Consider the following 14,529-nt stretch of genomic DNA (forward strand, 5'->3'; position numbering starts at 1 on the left):
TGTGTATATATAAACATGCATATATAGATATAAATATACATACATATACATTTATGTAGACCATACTTTGCATATTTCTATTAGTTCTTTCTCTGGAGGTGGATAACATCTTCCTTCATAGATTCAAGTCTTGTTTTTCTAAATCAATCAGCTCATCATTTCTTATGTCAAAGGAATATTCCATCATAATAATATATCATGACTTGTTTAGTCATTTACTAACTGAAAATATCTTTCATTTTAGGCAATATGATGGGTATAAAATGATATCTCAAAGTTATTTTAATGTGCATTTCTCTAGTCAATAATGAATTAAAACTTTTCTGATATAATTATATATAGTCTTGATTTCTTCATCAAAAACTAACTATTCATATTCTTTTAACTATTCATCAATTGGACATCTTTTTTTAAAAAATAAGTTTTTATTTATGTCTTTGTTTTTTATATCATTATAGTTTCAGTATCTCTTTTATCCCATGTAACAAATAGTATTTTTGAAAACAAAAAGAAAAAAAAGAGGGGGTGGAGCCAAGATGGCGGAGAAGACACATGACTCTCTAAGCTCCTCTCATTCCCCTCATAACCAACTATTAAATTCAGCCTCAAAAATAGCTCTTCACTGCTTAAATTCATGAAGATTAGAAGCACACAATTTACCAGCAGAAGCCAATCTGGAAGCTCGCCAGGAAAGGTTTGTCCTGAGGGGCCAGGAACAGACTAGCACAGGCAGAGAGAGACTAGCGTCCTGAGCAGAGCAGGGGCACGAGATTTCTGTGGCTAGAGAAGTTATAGAGACGACTCTGCTATAGGCTAACTGCTCTGCCTTGACTATAAAGCAGTAAACTGGCAGAGAAATTAAAGCCTAAAACAGAGGGTCCTCTAAAAAACGCCAGAACCTAAGGAGATCTGGCTGTAACCCCTCAAACCCAGAAGTGACTCAGGCAGACTGTAAGGCGGCCCTGCAGCCACATCCTGCAGTTCGGGGCTTTTGCGGGGGCAGTTACTAATCTGCACGGCAGGAGGGGCACAGCCTGGGCAGCCTCTAATTGGCACAGTGGGGGGGCTCGGCCTGGGGCAATAGAACTTCCCCAGCAGACTGTGCTTCCCCAGCAGACACTTCCTGTCCCTACAAATCCACTGACTGCTCAACTGCTAACACCCACAGCCCTAGGGCAGGGTTTGGCTTGGGGCAGTGAAACTCTCACTGCTCAGCTTCTAGCCCCAGGGCAGTCGTTATCTCACACAGCGAGTGGGAGGGGGGGGGGGGGTTCTTTGCAGGGTACTTTCCCAGCCCAGCCCTGCAGGCCTGAGTTACTCCCGGGTGGGGAACTCTTTCCCAGAGCACTCCAGTACCTTGCTGCTTTTTGTAGCCAGCTGGCAGGACAGCTACCCATCCATACACCTTTCACTGCTCTGCAGAGGAAGCTGGTAACCTCCTGGCTCTGAAGGCAGGCCTTACAGGCTTTAACAAAATGAGTAAAAAAAATCAAAAGAATGACTGATAGTTTCTATACAGAAGGAGAACAGCTTTTCAACTCTGAAGAAACTAATAGCAGACAATCTCCAGACAACTGCTGGTCCCCAATACAAAAGACTCTCCTAGAAGAGACTGTTAAAAACCTTAAAAGAGAACTAGAAGAGAAATGGGGAAAGGAAAGAGAAGCTATGCAAGAGAGTACAGAAAAGGCATATAACTCACTAAAAGAAAAATTTGATAAAGTGGAAAAAAAAAAACAACTTCCTGAAATGTGAATTGGAAAAGGTAAAAAACTCCCAAGAAGTGCAGGGAAATAGAATTTGTGAATTGGAAAAAGAAAATAACTCACTAAAAAAAAAAAAAAAATTAGTGAAATGGAAAAAAATTCCATAGAGCAAAACAACTCAATTGTACATATACAAAAAGAAGTAAAAAAGTGAATGAAGACAATAACTCACTAAAAATCAGCACTGAATAGAAATGACTGATTCATTGAGACATCAAGAATCAGTTAAGCAAAACCAAAAAAATGAAAGATTGGGGAAAAAATGTCAAATATTTACTTGGAAAAGCAACAGACCTGGAAAATAGATCTAGGAGAGAGAACCTAAGGATCATTGGACTACCCAAAAATTATGATGAAAAAAAGAGCCTAGATACTATTTTACAGGAAATCATCAAAGAGAACTGCCCAGAAGTAATAGAACTGGAAGGTAAAATAGGCGTTGAAAGAATTCATCAAATACCTTCTGAAAAAGATCCTAAAATAAAGATTCCAAGGAATATTGTGGCCAAACTTCAGAATTTTCAGACTAAAGAAAAACTTTTACAAGCAGCCAGGAAAAAACAGTTCAAATACTGAGGTGCCACAATAACGGTCACGCAAGATTTGGCTGCCTCAACATTAAAGGATCAAAGGGCCTGGAATCAGATATTCCGAAAGGCAAAAGAGCTTGGAATACAGCCAAGAATAAACTACCCAGCTAAGCTGAGTATTTTTTTCCACAGAAGAAGATGGACATTTAATGAAACAGAGAAATACCATTTGTTTCTAAGGAAAAAACCAGACTTAAACAAAACATTTGATCTCCAACAACAGGACTCAAGAGAAGTAGAAAAAGGTAAAAGGAACTCTTGAGAACTGTATTTCTGTTGTGGATATACATAAAAACCATATGTATAATTTGATTTTACCAATATAACATAAAAAAGGGAAGTAGAAATGGAAAGGAGATAGTGTCAGAAAAAGGGAAAAGGGGAGATAAAAAGAGGGAAACTACATGCAACGATGAGGCAAAGGAAAACTATCATATCTGAGAGAACTTAAGAGAGGGAGGAACAATGTGTGAATCCTACTCTCATCAGAGTTGGCTCAAAGAGGAAATAATTGACATATTTGTTTTATAGAGATTCTTCTCTCACTTCATTAAAAAGTGGGAGAGGAAAAGGGAAAAGGAAATAGAGTAATAAGAGAAGGGTACAAGAAAGGGGAAAGGATTCAAAGGGAGGGGGGAGGGATACTAAAAAGGGAGAGCTGCGTGACACAAGTGGGACCAATAAGTTTAATACTAGGGAAGAAGGGAAGGAGGGCAAGAAAAAGAAAAGCATAATCTGGGTATATTAGGATTGCAGGAAATACAGAATTAGTAATTTTAACCATAAATGTGAATGGGATGAACTCTCCCATAAAGAGGAGGCGGATGGCAGACTGGATCAAAAGTCAGAATCCTACAATATGTTCTTTACAGGAAACACCTTTAAAACAGGGAGATACATACAGAATAAAGGTAAAAGGCTGGAGCAGAATCTATTATGCATCAGGTAAAGTCAAAAAAGCAGAGGAGCCATCAAGCAAAAGCAAAAATTGATCTAATTTAAAAAGATAAGGAAGGAAACTATATCTTGCTAAAGGGTACTATAGACAATGAAGCAATATCAGTATTAAACATATATGCACCAAGTGATATAGCATCTAACTTCCTAAAGGAGAAGTTAAAATAGTTGCAAGAAGAAATGAACAGCAAAACTATAATAGTGGGAGATCTCAATCTTGCACTCTCAGATTTAGATAAATCAAATCACAAAACAAATAAGAAAGAAATTAAAGAGGTAAATAAAATATTAGAAAAATTAGGTATGATAGTTCTCTGGAGAAAACTGAATGGTGACAGAAAGGAGTATACTTTCTTCTCAGCAGTCCATGGAACCTACACAAAAATTGACCATATATTAGGACATAAAGACCTCAAAATTAAATGCAGGAAGGCAGAAATAGTAAATGCTTTCTTTTCAGATCACAATGCAATAAAAACTACATTCAACAAAAAGTTAGGTGTAAATAGACCAAAAAGTAATTGGAAACTAAATAATCTCATCTTAAAGAATGATTGGGTGAAACAGCAAATTATAGACACAATAATTTCACTCAAGATAATGACAACGATGAGACATCATGCCAAAATTTATGGCCAAAGTGGTAATAACGGGAAATTTTATATCCTTAGAGGCTTACTTGAATAAAATAGAGAAAGAGAAGATCAATGAATTGGGCCTGCAACTTAAAAAGCTAGAAAAAGACCAAATTAAAACCCCCCAATCAATTACTAAACTTGACATTCTAAAATTAAAAGGAGAAATTAATAATATAGAAAGTAAAAAAACTATTGAATTAATAAATAAAACTAAGAGTTGGTTTTATTAAAAAAACCAATAAAATTGATAATCCTTTGGTAAATCTGATTAGAAAAAGGAGAGAGGAAAATCAAATTAGTAGTCTTAAAAATGAAAAGGGAAAACTTTCCACCAATGAAGAGGAAATTAAAGAAATAATAAGGGGTTACTTTGCCCAACTTTATGCCAATAAATTTGATAACCTAAGTGAAATGGATGACTACCTCCAAAAATATAGGCTTCCCAGATTATCAGAGGAGGAAGTAAATTGCTTAAATAGTCCCATTTCAGAAAAAGAAATAGAACAAGCTATTAATCAACTCCCTAAAAAAAAAAAAAATCCCCAGGACCAGATTGATTTACATGTGAATTCTAACAAACATTCAAAGAACACTTAGCCCCAATGCTTTATAAACTATTTGAAAAAATAGGGAATGAAGGAGTCCTACCAAATTCCTTTTATGACACAGACATGATACTGATACCTAAACCAGATAGATTGAAAACAGAGAAAGAAAATTATAGACCAATCTTCCTAATGAATATTGATGCTAAAATCTTAAATAAAATATTAGCAAAAAGACTACAGAAAATCATCCGCAGGATAATACACCATGATCAAGTAGGATTTATATCAGGAATGCAGGGCTGGTTCAATATTAGGAAAACTATCAGTATAATTGGCCATATTTATAACCAAATTTACAAAAACCATATGATCATCTCAATAGATGCAGAAAAAGCATTTGATAAAATCCAACATCCATTCCTAGTTAAAAACTCTTGAGAGTATAGGAATAAATGGACTTTTCCTTAAAATAATCAGTAGCATCTATTTAAAACCAGCAGCAAGCATCATATGTAATGGGGACAAACTGCAACCATTCCCAATAAGATCAGGAGTGAAACAAGGTTGCCCACTATCACCATTACTATTTAATATTGTATTAGAAATGCTTGCTTTGGCAATAAGAGTTGAGAAAGAGATTAAAGGAATAAGAAAAGGCAATGAGGAAACCAAATTATCATTCTTTGCTGATGATATGATGGTATACTTAGAGAACCTCAGAGACTCTACTAAAAAGTTATTAGAAACAATCCACACCTTCAGCAAAGTTGCAGGATACAAAATAAACCCACATAAGTCATCAGCATTCTTATATATCACTAACAAAACCCAACAATTAGAGTTACAAAGAAAAATTCCATTTAAAGTAACTACTGATTGTATAAAATATTTAGGAATCTATCTGCCAAGGGAAAATCAGAAACTTTATGAGCAAAACTACAAAACACTTTCCACACAAATTAAGTCTGATCTAACCAACTGGAAAAATATTAAATGTTCTTGGATTGGGTGAGCAAATATAATAAAGATGACAATACTACCTAAACTAATCTATTTATTTAGCACTGTACAAATCAGTCTCCCAAAAAACTATTTTGATGACCTAGAAAAAATAACAACAAAGTTCATATGGAAAAACAAAAGATCAAGAATTTCAAGGGAATTAATGAAAAAAAAATCAAATGAAGGTGGCCTAGCTGTACCAGATCTAAAATTATATTATAAAGCAGCAGTTACTAAAACCTTCTGGTATTAGCTAAGAAATAGACTAGTTGATCAATGGAATAGGTTAGGTTCAAAGGACAAAACAGCCAATAATAACTTTAATAATCTAGTGTTTGACAAACCCAAAGACCCCAGTTTTGGGGATAAGAATGCATTATTTGACAAAAATTGCTGGGAAAATTGGAAATTAGTATGGCAGAAACTAGGCACTGACCCACACTTAACACAGTACACCAAGATAAGGTCAAAATGGGTTCATGACCTAGGCATAAAGAATGAGATTATAAATAAATTGAAAGAGCATAGGATAGTTTACCTCTCAGACCTGTGGAAGAAGAAGGAATTTATGACCAAAGAAGAACTAGAGACCACTATTTACCACAAAATAGAAAATTTTGATTATATCAAATTGAAAAGTTTTTGTACAAACAAAACAAATGCAGACAAGATTAGAAAGGAAACAATAAACTGGGAAAACATTTTTACAATCAAAAGTTCTGATAAAGGCCTCATTTCCAAAATATATAGAGAATTGATTCTAATTTATAAGAAATCAAACCCTTCTCCAGTTGATAAATGGTCAAAGGATATGAACAGACAATTCTCAGATGAAGAAATTAAATCTATTTAGAGATATATGAAAATATGCTCCATATCATTATTAATCAGAGAAATGCAAATTAAGACAATTCTGAGATACCATTACACACCTGTCAGATTGACTAGAATGAAAGGGAAAGATAATGCAGAATGTTGGAGGGGATGTGGGAAAACAGGGACATTGATACATTGTTGGTGGAATTGTGAACACATCCACCTATTCTGGAGAGCAATTTGGAACTATGCTCAAAAAGTTATCAAACTGTGCATACTCTTTGATCCAGCAGTGTTTCTATTGGACTTATACCCCAAAGAGATACTAAAGAAGGGAAAGGGACCTGCATGTGCCAAAATGTTTGTGGCAGTCCTGTTTGTACTGGCTAGAAGCTGGAAAATGAATGGATGCCCATCAATTGGAGAATGGTTGAGTAAATTATGGTATATGAAAACTTATGGAATATTATTGTTCTGTAAGGAATGAGCAGCAGGATGAATACAGAGAGGACTGGCGAGACTTACATGAACTGATGCTAGATGAAATGAGCTGAACCAGGAGATCATTATATACTTCAACAACAGTACTGTATGAGGATGTATTCTGATGGAAGTGGATCTCTTCGATAAAGAGATCTAATTCAGTTTCAATTGATCAAGGATGGACAGAAGCAACTATACCCAAAGAAAGAACACTGGGAAATGAATATAAACTGCTTGCATATTTGTTTTTCTTCCCGGGTTATTTATATCTTCTGAATCCAATTCTCCCTATGCAACAAGAGAAGTGTTCGGTTCTGCACACATATATTGTATCTAGGATATACTGTAACCTATTTAACATGTATAGGACTGCTTGCCATCTGGAGGAGGGGGTGAAGGGAGGGAGGGGAAAAATCAGAACAGAAGTGAGTGCAAGGGATAATGTTGTAAAAAATTACCCTGGCATGGGTTCTGTCAATAAAAAGTTATTTAAAAAAAAAAAAAGGAAAAAGGGATATGAATAGTACATTGAAAAAAGTCTGAAAGTATGTGTACAACCACTTGTAGACTTCCCACTTCTGCAAAGCAATGGAATGAGGGTGTCTTTTCATAGCTCTTCTTTTCAAGCTATGTTTATCCTTTTTAATTTTGCAATATTCATTTTAATCCTTTTTTGTGGTGTGCACTTTTTTTTGGTCTTATATCTTGTTTTCTTGTCTCTTTTTACTTCCCTCTTCACCTATTAGTTTATGGAGATCTTCCCACCATTTTTTGTTTTCATCACATTTATCATTTCTGAAAACACAGTAATATAGAAAACTGAGTAAAACTGAATAATTATGATATATGAATGTAATGGAATATTATTGTTCTATAAGAAATGATGAGCAGGATGATTTCAGAAAGGCCTGGGAAGACTTACCTGAACAAATGCTAAGTGAAGTGAGTAGAACCAAGAGAACATTGTATACAGCAACAAGATTATGTAATAATCAACTGTGATGAACTTAGCACTTTTCAACAATGAAGTGATTCAGGCCAAATCCAATAGACTTTGGAGGAGATGGAGAAAGCCATCTGCATCTAGAGGGAGGACTATGGGGATTAATATAGATCACAACATAGTATTTTCATCTTTTCTGTTTTTGTTGTTTGCTTGCTTAGTTTTTTCCTCATTTTTTCCCCTTTTGATCTGATTTTTCTTGTACAGCATGATAAATGTGGAAGTATGTTTAGAAGGAATTGCACATGTTAACCTCTTTTGGATTATTTACCATCTAAGGGAGTGGGGAAGTAGAGAGGGAGAAAAATATGGAATACAAGGTTTTGCAAAGGTGAATGTTGGAAACTATCTTTGCATGTATTTTGAAAAATAAAAAGCTATTATTATTTTTAACACACACACACAGAGAATAATAGTTCAGTGACTGCCTCCCAGAATGACCTTGGAGACTTCAAGATACTTATTCGTGCCCTGGCCTCCAAATTCATCATCATCTTTAAATCCTGTGACCTAGAGATTAATCCCAATTTCACCATCCATAGGTAAGGTCATACTTGAGATCTCACTTTTACTCAGAACTGCCAGTTCCAGTATTCCAAATGCTAACATTCCCTTTTCTTACCTCCATCCCCTGATCTTTCATTTTTTTCTCTGCCTCACTTTACTTAAACTCAGGATCATGCCCCTGGGACCACAGACCTGACAGATAAGCATTCACCTTATCTTGACCATAATAAGGTCATTGTGTCACTTCCCAGCTATGTCCAAACTATTTCCAATATGTACATTCAATCCTCTTTTTCTCCCTCTTTCTAATCTTAGATCCCCAAGACATGCTGCCTTCCCCTATTAAAATATAATTGAAGGAAGGGGTTATCTTACTTTTGTACTTGCATCCTAAGCGCTTGGCCAAGAGTAAGCACTTAATAAATGCCTTCCTATTCATTTATTCTTCACAAAACCTTCAGTGTCTTTATCTTTATTTTACCCCTACTCTGATTTGACTCTCCTCTCTTCAATATCTTATTTTCACAGATGATTAGCTTAATTATGCTGCCTTTCACCCTTGATTCCCTTATCCCTTGCCTTTCATACCTTGCTAATTTTTGATTCTGAATCACCCACACAATCCACCTTCTCCTGCTATACTTGAGTGGTTGAGTACTGTGGCAAGTATACTACTATGCCAATTGGGTCCCCATAATTCATTTCATTAAGGCTCAACTAGGCTCAACAACAATACTTTTGTTTTTCCTTGAACCTCTATCTCATTCTTGCTATCAAAGCTCTAAAGCTTTTCTTCCCCCACACCCAAAAATCTGACCCATCATTTTCTCTCTTAGAAAATGTCCTTAAGTTTATACTTTCCTGATAAAATAGAGGCACTGGCCATGAGCTCTGTCTCTCCTTCTCTCCTTCTCCCTTTCTCCCCATCTTAGAACTATTCTATATACCAAACCTTTCTCAATTTAGTCTTGTCATTTTGTCAAAGCTGCTCTCTCTGTTTAAGCCTAACCTCTCCCCTTCCTTCCAACAGCTTGCTCCATTAATCCCTATCTTTCATCTTCAGTTTGTCCTTTTCTATTACTGCCTGACTTACTGTTGTCAACAAACATGATCAGATCTATTTTTCTTTTAAAACCTTCACTTGATCTTGCCCCACACACCTAAGCTATTATCTTATAGAAAGAAAGAATGGAAAGACGGAAGAAAGGAAAAGAGAGGGGGAAAGGAGAAAGGGAGGGAGGGAGGGAAGAAAGAAGGAAGGAAGGAAAAAAGGAAGGAAGGGAGGGAGGGAGGGAGTGAAAAAGAGATGAAAAAAGGGAAGGAAGAAGAGAAGAAGATAGGAAGAAGTCAAAGTGTTAAATGTTACAGAGAAACAAAGGAGGACCGAGCCCTCTAAGAAAGATACCACCACTCTAACTTACCGATTGATCCTTCTTTTCTGCTGGGATTTAATGATTGTGTTCTCTTCATCTCTTTTCTTCAGCACTTGGAAATTGTACTCTAGTTTTTCCTGATTTAGCTGATAAGTTGCTTTCATCTGCTGAAGCTGTTGCTCTAGAATCTGTTTAAAAAACAGAACACATTCTAGGATGCTATGGAGGTTGCAGAAGGCAGGAGAGGGGAGAAGCAACCCTGTAGGAGCTAACAAAAGCTAGTACTATGGGTACTAATCTCCATATAATGTTTACATTTTTTCATTAATATGGAACAAAGGAACCTACCATCAAAGCACAATTCCCTCTGACACACAAGAGGAGACCGCTCACAGACTATAGCCCAGGCAGAAATTCCCACTGTCATTCAGAGAAGGGATTCTTGCAAACAAGAACTTATGAAAGTCCCTTTCTGAGGTTTCAGAACTTTGAGCTTTCTGTAACTTAATGGCAGTTTTGGCCTTTATCGAAGATTATTCTCTTTAAATACAAGACCAACCTTAACTATTTTTAAGGGCCCAATTATAGTGGCTGGTCCTTTCACACCTTTGCCTAAGAGGTAAGTAAAGCAGGGGAATCCCAAAGGCAGCCCCTCCGTGCATCCTATAAGAGCACTTTATCTCTTGAGGGTCAACTTCCCTCGTGAGCCACTTGTTGGGCAAGTCATCGGAGGTGGGACAGGCACAGGAAGGCCATACTCATGACATGGTCAGTCATAATAGATAACTAGCTTGTAGAGAATTCCAAGCTCATTATCAGCCAGTCAGAAAAATAAAGGCTGTGGTAAAGTTTAAATTCCCTATTGTTTAGTTAAAAATCTAGTCATGTGGTGAGCAGTTCAAGCTCCATCTTCAAATATGGAGCCCGTATCTGCTCTTTAGAGTACAGGATAACATCTAGGGTACCTTCTATATCATTAAAATAGCCTCAGTTTTTCTTTTTTATTTTAGATCCTTAGTCAAGGTCAAATTTGTATTCAACTTTCCTAATTCTTAGGAAATATAGCAAGTGACATAACCAATCAAGCAATAAGCATTTATTAAACTCTTCTTATGTACCAGGCACTGGAAATATAAATGCATAAGTGAAATACTCTCTGCCTCATGGAGCTTGCATCCTAAAGTGTAGCAATCTGTTTTCCTACACATCTCTACCAAGGATACGCTGAAGCCAGCTTGAACTGGGCTGGGGGTCAGAGAGGAAGACCTGAGTTCAAATAGTAGCTATGTGATCCTGGGCAAATCCCTTCACCTCTGCCTGCCTGTTTCCTCATCTATAAAATGGGAATAATAATAGCACCTCCCCCTTCCAACCCAGAGTTGTTTTGAAGATCAAATGAGATATTTTGAAAGTGGCACAGTTCCTAGCAAATAGTAGATGCTATGTAAATGTAAACTATAATAAGTATCATTATAATTACAAGCTTAAGTTTGTTAAATTTCCAATGTGAACATGTACACTTCAAAAACCAGCAAATGCTATATAAATCAGTACTTCTTTTGTTGATTTGCCAGAGAAAATCTCTTAGACTTAAAGTGATAAGTGAAAAATATTAATAAGGCAAATGAAACTTGTGTTGTGCATTTGAGAGAGCCTATTGATAAGAATTTACCAGCACATCCCAGATATGTACAAAATACAAAGCAAATAAAAGATAACTTGACAGGTAAAAGCACCTACAAGCAGGAGATAGCAGGAAAGGTAGAATATTGAGCCATCTTAAAGAAAACAGAAAGCTGCTACAAAGAGATTTAGAGAACTCCAAAAGAACTGAGTTTGAAATCTACCTCAGACACTTATTGTGTGACCCTGAGTTTCCCTCATCTGCAGAATGAGAAGTACACCAGCATCTACTTCCTAGGGTTGTTGTGAGGACCAGCTGAGCTGATCAGTATGTAAAATGTTTTGCAAATTGTAAAGTATTATATAAATGCTAGCTGTTATTAAAACTTTTATTTTATTAAGCTTATAAAAACAGTAAAATTAGGTATTTTACTTTCTGAAATCCATATTTTTTAATAGTTGTTACATTACTAGCTCACAGAAGAAGAATGACTATGGATGTTATATTACCAGCTTGTTACATTGCTTATATTACTAATTACTTATATTAGTGATTATATCACTAGCCCCAAATTGAAGATTGGCTATGGAAGTACATTCTAATTTGGGACTCTCCATTTTTTTTGAATCATTCAAACAGAGAACTGGGATATGGCTACCCAAGCAGGTCTCACAGTCATAATCTTTCCTCTACTCCCACCCCTACCCCCAAAAAAGGAATATGGCTGAACAAGTTACAACCTTACAAGTAGTTTGAGAAGACAAAGGATAAATCCAAATTGGGTTAAATTTGAAAGATGAGTGGAGGAGAGAGAACTATTGACATAAAATATTGATAAAGATATAGTTATTAATCAGAGTACAATAACTAAGCTATAAGTGGAGCATTTGGGGAATAATTACTGCAAACTAAGTAGGTGCTCACCATTGTCCTGACTAATTAGTGCATTTTTTCCCATGAGAATACATTTCCCCAAGATTTCTTCAGACGAGCAACAGTGAATCTACAAAAGTGACAGCATTCACTCTAGAAGCACAACAAAATAAAACTTATTTGAGGTTCTGATTTCCCATGAATCACAACTACAATCCTCGTGAATAGACAGAATCCACAGCAGCCAAAGTGGCAGGATACTTCATTATGGGGCCTCTGTGGCCACTGATGATTATCTGCACAAATCCCCAAATTGGTAAAAAAAAAAAAAAAAAAAAAATCACAACTTTCTGCATAACCCAGTCCTGAATTGCCATACCTCTTTGGTCCCACCAAGTAGTTCCACAAATAAGGCACAAAAGAGATTTATATGAGAGATTTATCAAGAGAACTTCAGTTGACCTATTTTCTAAATCTACATTTGTAATCTGATCATGTATAGATTTTTTTGCTGGGTTGTATTTTATATCCATGGTTTTTCATATGAATTTATATCATCAGGCATTCTTCTTTCCTGTACTCATGTAATTGCCTTTTCTCAAATTCAGGACTCATTTCTCCCTATTGAATTTCATCTGGCTGGTTTCAGATGGTTCAGCTCACACAGAGTTTTTGCATGCTGATGCTGTCACCCTAGGCATGAACGAGCTTTGCTGGCTGGGTAAGTCCAGCTCTTTAGAAGAGGATGTGGGTCCTGTTGTTAATAAAGTACTCACTAAAGCCATTTCTTACCATCCCCCAACTCCCTTCTCTGAGATATTGCAGGGGATCAGTAGATAATAAGCGATCCAGCCTCCAGCTTCCCTCTCTGTGCTCCTCTACAGAGAAAGGCTGGATGGGCCTTGGTTTCCCTCCCCTCTGGCCTAACCTGCACATCCAGCTCCAGCTTGATCTTGATGGAGTTGTACTCTTCTGAGTCCCGAATTCTCTGTTGGTTTAACTGCTTCTCATAATCCTCTACTCTCTTCATGCGCAATATCAGATACTCCAGCTGAGGTCAAAAAGAGGCAACAAAAAGAGTCTAACAATCGTTAACTTTTCCAATACTTTACTACAAATGATCTGAACAAAGCCCAGAGAGAATTTAATATTTCACACAATTTTTGCAGGAACTGTAACCAGAATCAGAAACAGCATCCCTACCACCCCCTACTTTGGAGAGGGGGTGCAACATCCTACAGGGAGCACCAGATGTGACCTCAGGGCCCCCAAGTTAAAATTCCAATGCCTATTTCCTAGCTGTGCTGTTCACCTTTCTGAATCTGCTTTATTCTCTGAAAAATGAGGATCATAATTCTTGCATTCGCCATTTCATTGACTTGTCATGAGGTGAATATTTTATGACCCTCTGAGCACATGTTGAGTTACTCTGTAGGCTTGATGAAGCTGCCCTCATTCCATTAGTTCTTATTCCTTAAACACAGGGGAACACTATCTCAAGTTCAAATGTCTAATTTTGGTTCTAGATGAAGCCCTATGTGGTCAATCCACCATTTCCTCTTCCTTTCCATCTGTGAAATGAAAAGGGAAATACTGACCTGGGCTTCTCAAAAATGTTTGACTTCTTACTCACGTCCATTACCTTAAAATGCCAGCTTTGCCTCAAGTACATCCATGGCCAGAACGAACAGCTGAGTGTTGGGTAAAAAACAGCAGAAAATGGCCACATAGCAGGAGTGGACTCAGAGGTCCTTATCACCAGGGAGCAGGCTAACTAATGTCCCACCTCGTGGGGAAGGGAACTAAGGGAGATCATGGTCAAATTAGTCAGTCAAGAATCAAGCTTGCTAAGTGCTCACTGTGAGCCAGGCACTGTGCTAACCGCGAGGGACACAAAAGCAAAGCGCTGCTCTCTGCAGCTGAAGAACGCACACTCTAATGGGGGAGGGCAACATGCAAATCACCATCTACAACATGACCATCATATCCAAGAGCCTCAAGAAGTGATGAGGTTCAAAGAGCGTCCATAGTGCTCAAGAGACCACAGGCCTCCCTTGTTCATTCATCCCTTCCTTCATCCTTTACCTCCTTGGCGTTGTGAATATGCATCTCACGCTCCCATTTCTTCTTATTGCCAGCCAGCAGTTCTTCTCGCTCAAGGTCAAATGCTTTCTGTAACCAAAAGAGGGCCAGTGGCTTAAGCCTGCTTTGGGCTGGGCATGAGCTCCATAATTTGGGGAACAGTCTTTTTCACTGCTTACAAAGACTGGTACTCCTCCAACTCCTCTACACAAAGTGCAAGTCCCGAGGCTCTAAGTTGGCAGCCCCAGTTGTCAAATTCTAAGAAAC

The 14,529-nt window shown here is 37.1% G+C and overlaps 1 protein-coding gene across 2 annotated transcripts in view; it reads right to left on the bottom strand.

The window, feature by feature from the left end:
* The window catches only part of DRC1 (dynein regulatory complex subunit 1), a 52,601-nt gene that overhangs the window by 13,724 nt on the left and 24,348 nt on the right, over positions 1-14,529 (bottom strand). For both annotated transcript variants that reach the window (XM_051976330.1, XM_051976331.1), the window contains exons 6-8: positions 14,266-14,352; positions 13,109-13,231; positions 9,732-9,871 (exon numbers count right to left, since the gene is read on the bottom strand). In XM_051976330.1, coding sequence (XP_051832290.1) covers positions 9,732-9,871; positions 13,109-13,231; positions 14,266-14,352 — 350 coding nt within the window. The remainder of the gene's footprint in view (positions 1-9,731; positions 9,872-13,108; positions 13,232-14,265; positions 14,353-14,529) is intronic.

The sequence above is a fragment of the Antechinus flavipes genome, chromosome 2 (genome assembly GCF_016432865.1).
Source record: "Antechinus flavipes isolate AdamAnt ecotype Samford, QLD, Australia chromosome 2, AdamAnt_v2, whole genome shotgun sequence".
Taxonomy (NCBI): Eukaryota; Metazoa; Chordata; class Mammalia; order Dasyuromorphia; family Dasyuridae; genus Antechinus; species Antechinus flavipes.